This window comes from Egretta garzetta, unplaced genomic scaffold (genome assembly GCF_000687185.1).
Source record: "Egretta garzetta isolate BGI_Z169 unplaced genomic scaffold, ASM68718v1 scaffold190, whole genome shotgun sequence".
NCBI classification, from domain to species: Eukaryota; Metazoa; Chordata; class Aves; order Pelecaniformes; family Ardeidae; genus Egretta; species Egretta garzetta.
The window spans coordinates 1,237,567-1,249,744 of NW_009258272.1; the positions used below are offsets into that span (position 1 = coordinate 1,237,567).

The following is a 12,178-nucleotide window of genomic DNA, read 5'->3' on the forward strand; positions in this document are numbered from 1 at the left end:
CTGCCGGGGGCTCGGCGCTTCGTGCGGGTCTCGAAGCCTCGTGTCTGAGGGGGGAAAAAAGCAAAAATAACAAAGGCAAAAAACGTCCTTAAGCCACGCAGCTTTTTGTAAGTTGTGTCTCTTTAAGACTATAAAACGCCCGCGACTGCTGCAATTGCTGCTGTCCGCTCTGCTGCCTGTGGTCGTTGTGGCTCTGAGCCCTCTATAAGCTGATCAGCGGTTTTGTGGAGCGTGTATTTAAAATACTTGGAACACCCAGCAAGGCAACGCTGCTGTTTCATCTCCTGCTCAGTTTTAGGGAAGGCGCTTGCTGCGCGCCGTTAAGTCACTGCCTGCCTGGAGACCCGGTGTAGGCACTCTATATCTTTCACCTATTCATGCATTAAGAAGCTTCGCTGTCTAGTTCCTGATGAACAGAAGCTGTAATCCAGTACGTTTTTCTTGTTTGAAACGCTTATTTTAAAGTAAAATGGCTGAATGGTATTATTTTGAAACTTTCTGTCTGTGTTAACTGTTCTGTGTTCTGCTCTGTAAATTTGAGGTGTATGTGTTTGATTTCTCTTTATGCGTGCTTGTATCCAGCAAGGTAACTTGGCTGACTTTGTTGTATCCATGAAGTAGGTAACTGAAACTAAGACAAATTATGTGGTTTACCAGGAAGATCTATTTGCTCATGAAAGGAAATAAATATAAGAAACATACCAGTGCTGCAAAATAACGTTACTGTATTCTTCGTGTTCTCTAGGAAAGCTGTCTTGTGAAATTAGTTAGACTGTCAGGATTTTAAAGACAGCTCTACATAGTTGCATAACAATTTTGGAAGTACTTTAAAAGAAATATTTTCTTCTAGTTAGCATGAGAGTGAGTCTGAGTCCTCAGCTACCTATTCTTTCCATTTAAGATGATGTAAGTGCTACATGTTTTATACAGTCTCATTCTTCTGATTAAAAGTTTGCTCTTGCAGATTTGAACAGAATTAAGTCACACAGTCCTGTTAACTGTGGCTGTTACAGACTGTGTGTGCAATCAGAAGTTTAAGTGCATGCATATTCAGGAGGGATTGCACTTTAGCAACATAGATACTGGCCATTTCCTCTGCCCGTGGTTTCCCTGAGGCTAAGGTGGAGGCCTGTCCTGTGACCAGTAAGATACTGGAAGATTTGAACTGTTTTCTAATAGTTTAATAGGACTTAATTCTAATATGGGAGTCCTTTGTAGTTGCTCTGAGGACTTATTCTTGAAAGTGCACCTCACATAGCCTAATTTCAGCTTACATCTTGGTTTAAATGGGTGATGCTGGAATTCGGGAGCTTAAGTGATAGACAACTTACTGTGATCAGGAAGAAATCTAGATACTAACTACTCAGTAGCACTAACATGTAATGTGACCAAGGGGCAAAAATATGCCTCCCTTGCTTCCCAAAAGGTGTTGTACTTTTATTGTGTTTAGATTAGCATAGGCCTTTGCTGTTTCCAAATTGATGCCTAGCTTAGAGATTTTGCTGTCTGAACTTGTTCTGTCTTCTTAAATGTCTAGTGTTACCAGATGTGGCAGAAGATACAGTCTCGCCAACTAGAGCTCGGACCATGAAGGACTATGAAAATGTAAGCGGACTTTTCATGTAAGACTCGGTGACAGATTTGTGGCCAAGGTATTTCTAACTTGCTGGCTGAAGTGTTGACTCTCTGGGTCAGGTTCTTAGTGTTTGTGAATTGAAACAGATCTGTTGGAGGTGTGACCAGCTGGCTCTCTGTGCTTTGAACCTGCGTTTCTTAAGTATTGCTTTCAAAAACAGAGGCAAAAATTTGTTGTTGAGACTAGCCAACTGCTGCTCTTAAATTGCGAAACAAAAATTGGCACCCTCTGCTCAAAAGTTCATGCAGTCACCAGAAACATAAGAACTTGGTTTGCAAGTCTGCAATTGATCTGTTTCAGGGAAGCATCAAGTTTATTTTCATTTAGACCAGTACAAGATTTGGCTTTTTAATTCACTGACTGCTGTATAACACCTTTTACCTTTCTATTTATGTACGAGTGTGTTTGGAATACTTTTGTTGTAAAGGCCTAGCATCGTTGTGACAGTTTTGTAGATGAAATTGGTTTTGGCACTTACTAGAATATAAAGGAAAACATTAGATTTTTTTTTTTTAATACATTAATTGTATTGGTTATTTAAATTGAATAAGCCAATTGTTTATAACTGCTGAATGATGATTTGGTTGGGTTGTAGCTGCGTTGCAGGACAACTCCCCTGTAAAAAGTTGTAAATGGTTGAAGTCGGAGTTCTTATAATTGTGTGAAGAAACTGTGCAGGGGAAAGCAATCAAAAGATCTCTGAGATGACTGCTACAGATAAAGGCTGTGGCTTCCTGTCTCTAGGATGTGTTCAAGTGCTTGCAGTTTTTAGTGTGCTTCTGTAATTGCTGTCACCTTTTGTAGCACTGCTATGTTTGAAATGAGTGTTTCTTCAAAACTCTTTCAATTTCTTGTGGCCTTATATCCCTCTGAGGAGAAAGCTACTCTCCTTGCTCAGAATTTAAAGCTTGTTTTGGAAAGCCTCAGTGAAGGATGTTTTTTACAGCCTGTATCTATTTCACTTTCTCTTTTGTGTGTGTGCGTGTGTGTGCGTGTGTGTGCGTGTGTGTGCGTGTGTGTGCGTGTGTGTATTGGCTGGGGTAGAAAGACACTGCCTTGGCATTAGTGCGTGCTTAAAGTGTGATATGTGCCAAAGACCTCAATCTAGAATATATATTCTACAAGTGGTTTATCTGCAGTGTTTGTTTGCCCAGGGGAAAAAGTTGTAGAAGGGAGGAAAAATCTGTTGTTTGTTCTGTGTGTTGTAGAGGAGAAAGGGTTTCTCCACAGACCTCTGGCTTCCTGGTATGTACAGACCCCTTATGTTCAACTGAGCTGTAAAACTTCTCATCGGCTTCTATGGATGCCAACAGTATAATGAAGCTCAAAAATCCATTCAAGTAAAGGAAGACTCATAGGTTAAACACAATTAAACATACACACACATATATATAGTATATATTTCTATAAGTTCTGGTTTTGAGTCTTTAAGATTGCTGGTAGCTGGAAGGCTAAACTTGCAAAAGGGAGCATTTACTTTCTTTGTCCTTTTAGTGTTTACCAAGCATCCAGTAGTAGCTGTGTTTAGCTGCGCTTCTGGACTGACATCATAAGGCTGTTCTTATCCTACTTTAAAACAAATCTGAATTAGCAGGTAAAGTTCCTGTTATGGCCTGCTTGGAGATGGTTTGTGTGTGTGTGTATATATTACTGCATGAATTTGCTGATGTTTGAGGCTATGTTATTTACTCAGGATATGAAAAGGAAGTAATGAAAAGAGTGGGCTCCTCGCCGTGCAGCTCAGAGGATGGATGTCATGGCCCTTGAAAGGGTGGATCCATGGAAAAAAGTCCTTTTATGGTTAGACCTGGAGAAGATGCTGAGCTAAATAATATTAGAAGTGTACATTTTTTCAGTATTCATGGTGTGTCCCACTTTCTTGCAATATGGGGGGGGGAACCACCTTGTGATAGAAAATGTGATTACATGGACAAAGTGAAAGGCATCTTTAATTGAGGACCTCGTTACGGTTTATTAGATGTTTGTTAATAGAAAGGGTGATCGGTATCAAGTTAGGGAACTAAGTGATAATATTTGTGGGGTTTTTCTTGTCTCCCCAAACCCGCTTAGAGTTTTGCTGTCTTGTAAAATGGCCTCTGCTGGCAAAAAAACTTGTGTTGCGCTGTGAAACCACAGCCTCTGCTGACAGATGCTGTTTTGCATAGAAGTGGCTCTATGCAGACTTGGAAAGGAACTAAACAGAGCTAGGCAAGTGGTTTTTGTTACCATGCTGCCTGTGGTGTGGAATATTCTGTGTAGAGTGTATTGCGTTGTCCTGTTTTTTCCAATAAGTGTCTGCTATTTCTCTTCTTTCATTCCTTTTTTAAATACAGAAATCAAACTGCATAAAGGAATTAAGACTGAGTCTTTAAATGCATAAGTTGAGAGGATTGCCATTAAAATCCCCTTTCCAGTGTGAACTTGTTCACATTTTATGTGTTGTCTTTTATTAAGCTATAACTTTTTGATTGTAGTCTTCCTGAATTAACTTTCCTCTGAGAAACTGAATGTCAGAGACAACGTTTGTTTCACTTCTTGGTTTATGATTGCGCAGTCTGTTTTGTTTGCCTTTTGAAAATAGTACCCTTAAGCTCTTTGGTTTAATTCTATTGCCACTGAAACACATGTGAGTAGAACTAAAAAATACAGGGCTCTTTTAAAATTATTTTTACATTTGACTCAGAAATGTATGAAGACTAGAAGTTGTTCAGCTGATACGTTTTCAGAGTGTGTTTGGCACTTGGACTTTTTCTGAATGAACAGAGACTGACAGGAATGATCTACTGACAGCTTAAAAATACCCAGAAGAACAATAGAACAAACCAAATGCTATAAGGTCTGCTCTCACTGGTTGAACGTAGCGCTGAACTTGCCAGCAAGACATGCAAGATTTAGCCCAGTTCTGCAGCCTTGCTTCATTTAAGAAATCTTTAATTTCTTTGCTTACTCTGAATAAGGATTTTGGTTTTGAACAATATTCGCCATTGGGCCCAGTGACTTAAATTGAAGTACCCAATTGCATTGTTTTCATGCTTATATTTATTTGAATGTTCCAAAATAATAATTCTAGTTACTCAAGATACTCCGTGATGCTGATGAGGTATCATGCTTTAAACAGTTAAAACTTGCATAGTTCAATTTTATATCCGCTACTGTTTGTGGTCATCCAATTGGAATTGTAGGGAGCCAAAGGTGAGGTTAGATATATGTATTGCTACTGCTTCGGAAGACAGGCTTCTTCAGTCGTGTGAGTGGGACATGGTTTGTGCAGTCAAGTGTATTTTCAGTTGCTTGGATGGTATTTACTTGTGTGAATAATGACGAGGCATCTTGCTGGGCAAAGATTATTAAACTGAAGAATTGTTTGCAGCTGCAGGTTCTGAGTGCAGTTACAGAAAAATAATCTTATATTTCACAAGCCAAATATTTTAAGAATTGCATTGCTAATAATTTTTACAAGTCATACTACACTGTTCTGGAAAAGCCTACATAAATATTTTATTAGTAACTCTGTAACATTAGATTTCCTTTTGCTGAAAGCTTCTGGCAGGGGACACAAGTTTTATTTTAATGGATGTTTTATGCTTGGTGTCTTAAAAATTAGAGGCAGACTTTTCTTTAATGAAACTATCAATTATGTTACTGCTTCTACTAGGAAGGTTAAAAATCATAAGCAATTTTTTCACAAAGAATTGCACTATGAAATATGGGATGGGATAACGGTTTTATTGGTGTTCGATTGGGCTCACGTGCCTTGTGTGCTTGTGGCTTTTCTTTCCATGAGTAAGGCTACCATCCCAAGCTTTTGCCAAGAAAATGCTTCAGTTTCAGCGTGACATCTTATGTTTTGTTCAAGTTCTGTTTTGTAGAAGAAAGAGCTACTTAATATTTTTAGATTTTAAAAAAGTATCTTGAATTCTTTTTGTGTAAACTCAGACAATGTTTTAGTACTTAAAGAAGGAATATTCTAATTCATGCACAGCATGAATATTATAAATTTTTAAACAATACTATTTTATAATTGTTATTTGCTTAAGTGCTGGTGTCTCAGAGTTTTGCAGAGCTAAAAATAAACAGAAGCTAAGTGATAACATCTTGCACAAACAAAGTTTCTGTGTGTGTCATTGTGCCTATATATCTTAAACAAAACAAAACCGAGAAACAAATCCGAAACATTCAGAAGGGGCAGTCTGGAGATTTCTTTGTGTTAAGGTGACAAATAGAGATGGGAGAAGATGTTATGGCTGGGATGGGATGGTGGGAGAAAAATATGTTCTGTGGTACGTGCTGAAGCTGGAGAAGATAGAAACCTGTTGAGGGGCTTGGAGTATTTGCAGCTCCCTGAGTGACGCTGTCTTGGGGGAAGGATGTTTCATTTTGTCTTGGGTATCGTGTATCGTTGTTAACACCTTCACAATTTTAATGTGTGTGTGTGTGTATATATCAGCCATTCATATATACATGTTTAACCATGTCCGGTGGGTTGAATAATAATCTTCCGCTGTGGAGAGCAAACCCAAATGATAGTAGCTTTCACTCTTTATTTTACTTTGTTTGAAACACATGACACAATTTACTCATTTTCCTTCTTATTTCATAGCAAATAACCGATCTGAAAAAAGAGAACTTCAACCTGAAGCTTCGTATATACTTTCTGGAGGAGCGAATGCAGCAGAAGTTTGATGGTCCCACTGAAGAAATATACAAAATCGTATGCATTTAGAATAATTTAATAGAATTCTATATATTTTTGAAGAGTTTTTGTGGGGACGTTACCTGTTTTACTCAACTTTTGAGTGTTTTCTTTTATTGTTGGAAATTTTGTTAGGATAGCTTTATTTTATTCTGGCCTAATCTTTTCTGTAACAGCTAAATTAAAATGACCTTTATAAGGTGTGGAAAAATCAGTTTCAAATGCATGAGTGTCTATCATATACTAAATGGGGAATAGAAAAAGCAGCAGGCTTCCCCTGAATGTGGTATGTAGTTATTCTGCTTTCTACTATCGAGCAGTTTAGTTCATCTCTCTATTCTTTCCTGGCTTTATCAGATGTCAGTACATCTAATTTGAGGCTGTTTAGGCAAAGGTGCTTCCTCTGAAGCATGTAGATCAACTTGTATTAGGGTTGTGTATAGCTTCCAGTTTTATTGCTCTAAATTGAAAGAATTGCTTTGAATTGAAAGAATGTGTATTTGTACAGGATTCAGGAAATCTATTTGATTCCTATATCAGAAGAAAAAAAAAACCCTATCTTTTTCAGGTAGAAGAAGGATTTGAGTCTTGCATCCTCGTTATTTCAGGTTTACAGATGATAGGAAGCATTTCTTATGCCCTTTGGTGGTGCCTGCATTCTAGAAGGGAAAAGAAGTAATTTTGGTAAAACAGTAGCATGTTATTTATAACAGATCAGGTCTCTCTTCTGTAACAGGATGGAAACTTGAGGTGTCTCTTGATGCTTGTTGCAGTAGTTAAGTGCATGGATCATAGTTTCAACTGAATATTGCTGATTGGTCTTCTACACTGATGTTTTTCTCGTAATTGATAATTTGTTAAAATGATATCTGTCAACTTGCAGGCCAAGTAGTTCTTGAATACAGTGGTCTTAAATGCTTTTTGAGATTTCTGAAGGTCTTAACCCTTACAAAATATGTCATTTAAAAGCTAAAAAGTCTCGATACTATTCTTAACCCAATGACAATTTTTATTTGCTTGTCCAAACAAAAAGTAATCTACACGTTGCCAATAACTTTTGGGTAGGGTGACCTCTGAAATCTCTCCAGACACTTTCATTCTTTTGTCCTAGAACATTGAGCTGAAAGTTGAGATAGAAAGTCTGAAGCATGATCTGCAGGAGAGAGAGAAACTACTTATCAAAGCCTCGTAAGTACCAGTGTATTTTTCCATGTTTGTTACCTAGGATTTCCAAGATCTTGATTATGTTCATTTTCTCCTCATGTTTTAGGAGTATGAGGATCCCAAAGTAGTATTTTAAGGGCATTTATCTAGAAAATGCTTCATTCATTACAAAAAATTAGATGTGTGAATTCTTAAATGCACAATAATGTTAATGTAGTTATACTGGATAGTGTGACTTTGATATTATCCTTCATTTTACCATATTTTTTCAGGTAAGTAAATGACCCCCTAGTTGGGAATGGCTTAGCATTCTTGTTGTAGACATTAAACTGAGAGCTTAATTATCTGAACAGGTGAAGTTTTTCTGTTACAGCACTGCATTGGGAAGACAGTGCATAAAACACTCCTCAGTAAGGCTGAGAGAGCAGTTCAGAACTGATCTAGATTGAGTCTTGTGGGTTTTAATGTTACAAAAATGAAAGCACTTAAAAATTCCTACTTTTCTGTTAAAACCTCTTTTCTAAATAAATACTCATTTAAAAAAAATTACATGGTACTACATTGTCTTATGGCATGGGCAAGGTGGAATATGTGCTGGGGAGGGAGTGGATGACTGAAGGGCTGACAAGAACCTGTGAAATTGCTTCCTTCTAGATGTCTGGTTCAAAACTAATCCAAGCTGGAAATGACTGACAGCTGCTGACTGCTACATGGGCCTCAGTTTCAGTGAAATTTTCTTTGTGTGGCCTACCTCACATGGCATTGAATCATTACCAATTTGCCTTTTTTTCAGTAGTTCAGAGAGGCCTAGTTTCAAGTAGATCCTGAGGACCAGATTAATTCATGTTTGGTCTCTCCAGGTAGCTGTCAAAAAGTATTGCTGGGCTTTGAATGGAACCTTGCACAAGTTCATAACAGGAAGCAAAATTTAGGGGGAAATCATAAACAAGTGGTCATCCTTTGTTTAGTAAGGAAACACTAGCTGTTTTTTTTCTTACAAGGTATTAACAATTACTGAAAAGGCAATTGCAGAAGTCTCAGCAGCTGCCTATATTCAGTTTATTCCAGTGCTGTTGTTGGTAGTAAATACAACAAGCTCTTGATACCGTATTCGGAAGCTTTAAAACTAGGAAGGAAATATACTTTTTCGTCATATATAAGTCCTGGTTTTGGCTGGGATAGAGTTAATTTTCCTCCTAGTAGCTGGCATGGTGCTGTGTTTTGGATTTAGTATGAGAATAATGTTGATAACACCCTGATGGTTTAGTTGTTGCTGAGCAGCGCTTACGCTAAGTCAAGGACTCATCAGCTTCCCATGCTCTGCCAGGGGCACAAGGAGCTGGGAGGGGGCACAGCCAGGACAGCCGACCCCAACTGGCCCAAGGGCTATTCCAGACCATATGGTATCATGCTCAGTATAGAAACCAGGGGGGAGTTGGCTGGGGGAGAGTGATTGCTGCTCAGGAACGGGCTGGGCATTGGTCAGCAGGTGGTGAGCGGTTACATTGTGCATGACGTGGTTTGTATATTCTATTATTATTTTCCTCTGCTGTTTTATTAAATATAATATATATAAAACAATATAAAGTGTTTGCTTGTCCACTGTGACAAGACAACTCTCAGACTACACCACCAAAATTGCGATATAGTGTGTAGAAGTTTGTGTTTAACCTTAAAGTGACAAGCAGGTGCAGATAAAATGGAAGACATTTGCTTGTATACCCTATCAGCCACTTGCACTTTAAATGTTTTGCACTTCGATATGAAATGGGATTTGTGTCTATATTGTGGTCTTTCAGTAAGGCAGTTGAAAGCTTGGCTCAGGGTGGTGATGCTGAAATACAGCGCGTGAAAGAAGAGGCACAAAAGAAGATGCAAGAAATGGAAGAAACCCTGACTAGCAGAATAAACTTTCTGGAAGAGGTGAGTGGCCAAGACTGAAGGAATAGTTAGAAATCAGTACTGTCTTTGTACTATTGTCTGACATTTGATACTCTGATCTACTTATATTTTCAAAATTGTTTCAGCTTTCCTGGAAAAATAGCCAGTGCAAAACCAGAGGGGGAAAAAAAGAAAACAGCCAATGAAAGGGAAGGTGTTTTTAGCTGCTCTTGAACTGTCAAATATGAAGATAGTTCTTCAGGAAATTCATACCTATTGGTGGTATTTAGGTACATTCAGCATGAACCTTTGATTCCTGAATTCCAGTGTGAGGAGGCTATGTTTTCAGAATGGCAATGTCTGTTTAGAGGAAAAAGGGGCTGGATTTGAGCACTTCTACTGATAAGGTCTCGGCTTCATAAATGCCAAAACCACTCTGTAAGCACTCCTGTCATTTCCTGTCTTTATAGGGGCCCTCAGTATTGCAACAGGGAAAAAGCCACAGAGTCTCAGATTTAGATCTCCACTCCTGTGTGTTCATTATAGGCTGAAAGGCCACCTACTTCTGGCAGTTTCTGCGTAGGTGAGCCAGTGGGCGCTTCCCTGTGTTGTGCCTGCATGCCTCTGTTGTTAGACTGACCGTTATCTGCCAAATGCTATTGGCTTCTGCTGTCACTATATCATCTTTTTACAGATCATTCTTCTGTTCCACAGGGTTATTCTTAGCAATGTCTTTTTTAATTCCTTGCTGTCTGTGGTTGAGACAGTTTATTCCTATATTTATTGTTGAGCCGTTGCTGGTATCGTTACAGGGGAATTGCTTCATGTTTTCCTCATTTTGTAGTGTAAAGGCAAAAAAAAAATGGTATGAATAACAAGCAAGGAGAAGTTCAGTTTCTTGTAAAGAACAAATTTGATATTGAATGGTCTGTGCTGGAAATGTTTGTGTCAAGTTCTAGAAATACATAAGCTCATGATTGTTTTGCATCATTGACTGTATACACTTATCTGTAGGTGTGGGATTTTGTGGCTGTGTTTGTGAGGGGGGTAGGCATCTGGTGCTCTTTCTGTAAGTAAATAGAAATAGCACAAGCGGGTATATTCCAATATTTGCTTTCCCACCCCTAAAGAATCAATTGGTCGTGGAAGATACTGGTAGCAATCTCCTGATGGTATTTTCTATCAGGATGATTTAGCAGTATTTATAAAGCAGTGAGCTCCTTCAGGGAGGAGGAGGGGGGAATCTCCATGACCTTTTTTTCAGTTTAGCAGAATTGGGATTTCTCAAAGCATTCTTTGTGCTATTGGATAGGTAGAGAAATTCCTAAATTACTTATTCTGTACCAAAACAGCCAGTCAGACTGATGTTTCCCAGATCTGACAGGCAGAAGGGCCTCATGGTGAGCAATATTTTCTGTAGCCTGAAGACAGTGTTAGCCTCTGACACTAATTTTATTGTGCTTATGAATATAAACACTGTGGACTAGTATTAGTCACTTGTTTATGTAGAACCATATAATTATTTAGATCCAGATAATGCTAATGAAGATTAATTTCCTTCAGAGTTTTTGATTGAAAGATGAATGCTGGTAGAACAGTTTTTCAAGAGAGGGAATGAGTGGTGAAATCTAGTGGTGAAGGACTTTTTCTGATTGTAAATATGCTTTTTAGTGTAGACTTGAAGGAGAGGGGAATTACTTTTTGGGCTACAAGGAGGTTTTTATTTCATAGAAAGCAAAATTCGGTGAGCACAGCAGGGAAGCTTACAATATAAAAATCAAGATCTGAAACAAATTTTTTGTAGTGTATAACAAGAGTGGTTTTCCTGGTGATCCCCACCTCCATGAGCTGGATCACTAGAGCAAATTGACTTGAATCTCTGGGTGTTATCTCTGTTTCTGTTGCTGTTCAGGAGAAAAACGCCTGGTTCATACTTTATCAATTCTTGCAAAACATTATAAATTATTTTGGGAAGAGTTCCAATTAACTACAGTGAGCCTGTGAATATTAATTTCAGCTCTGATTGAATAAAAAAGACCTTCTTTAACCTCTTTAATTTAAGTGTAGCTATTTATTATGATAGTGGGAGGACAGTGGGACAAAGCCAAATTATAATAGCCAAATCTAAAGCCATAGCATAGGGGCACTTTTGTTTCCAGTTCTGCTATCAGTTAGGGTATTTGTTTTATTTCTTTGAAGCAAATCTCTTTTCTTTATGTACCACAGAAAATGGATTAATCTTGGAAATGCAGACACACAGTGTTCAGAAGCATTTGCAAAGCGCTTGAACTACTTGGTAAAAGTTGCTAAATTAAATATACTAACATATGTTTGGTAGAAGAAACTTCAATATGTGAAAAATTTTGTAAGAGTTTTGTTCTTACAGGCATCAGGATTGTCTGCTTTAATTACAGAATCTTAAAGCTGCCCAAGAAGATGTGGAAAAAGGCATTGCAATGACAGAGAAGGAGAAAGCTCTGAGAATAGCTGCTGAGCAGAAACTTTCTTCAATTATGAATGTCCCTGCAAAGGATCCGGATATGATTACAGGAGCTGAGAAAGACAGGTCAGAACTCTTGCCAGTGATGTTTCTAACCACTGGAATTCTTTACTGTTTAAAGTGTGAAGAGTCGACATGGACATAGGTTTTAATAGTTTGATCCTGCCCTCAGATATGCGTTACTGGCCATCTTTCCTATTCAGCTATTAAACGAACACAGGAAAGAATCAGTATGCATGTGACATGAGCGTTTCCTCCTTTAAAGCATCTTTGTAACTTTCCTGACTTACCTCCTGCTTATGCT

At 38.3% G+C, this 12,178-nt stretch overlaps 1 protein-coding gene across 9 annotated transcripts in view; it reads left to right on the forward strand.

Moving 5' to 3' along the window:
• The first annotated feature begins 51 nt into the window (after nucleotides 1-51).
• CDK5RAP2 (CDK5 regulatory subunit associated protein 2) overlaps nucleotides 52-12,178 on the forward strand; it is an 82,943-nt gene continuing 70,816 nt past the window's right edge. For 7 of the 9 annotated variants that reach the window (XM_035890029.1, XM_035890033.1, XM_035890079.1 and 4 more), the window contains exons 1-6: nucleotides 52-107; nucleotides 1,538-1,605; nucleotides 6,237-6,347; nucleotides 7,441-7,517; nucleotides 9,293-9,416; nucleotides 11,789-11,940. In XM_035890029.1, the coding sequence (XP_035745922.1) occupies nucleotides 1,588-1,605; nucleotides 6,237-6,347; nucleotides 7,441-7,517; nucleotides 9,293-9,416; nucleotides 11,789-11,940 (482 nt within the window). In that variant the 5' untranslated portion in view covers nucleotides 52-107; nucleotides 1,538-1,587. Of the gene's footprint in view, nucleotides 108-1,537; nucleotides 1,653-6,236; nucleotides 6,348-7,440; nucleotides 7,518-9,292; nucleotides 9,417-11,788; nucleotides 11,941-12,178 lie in introns of those variants that run through there. The other 2 variants (XM_035890040.1, XM_035890060.1) reach the window with 2 other exon arrangements.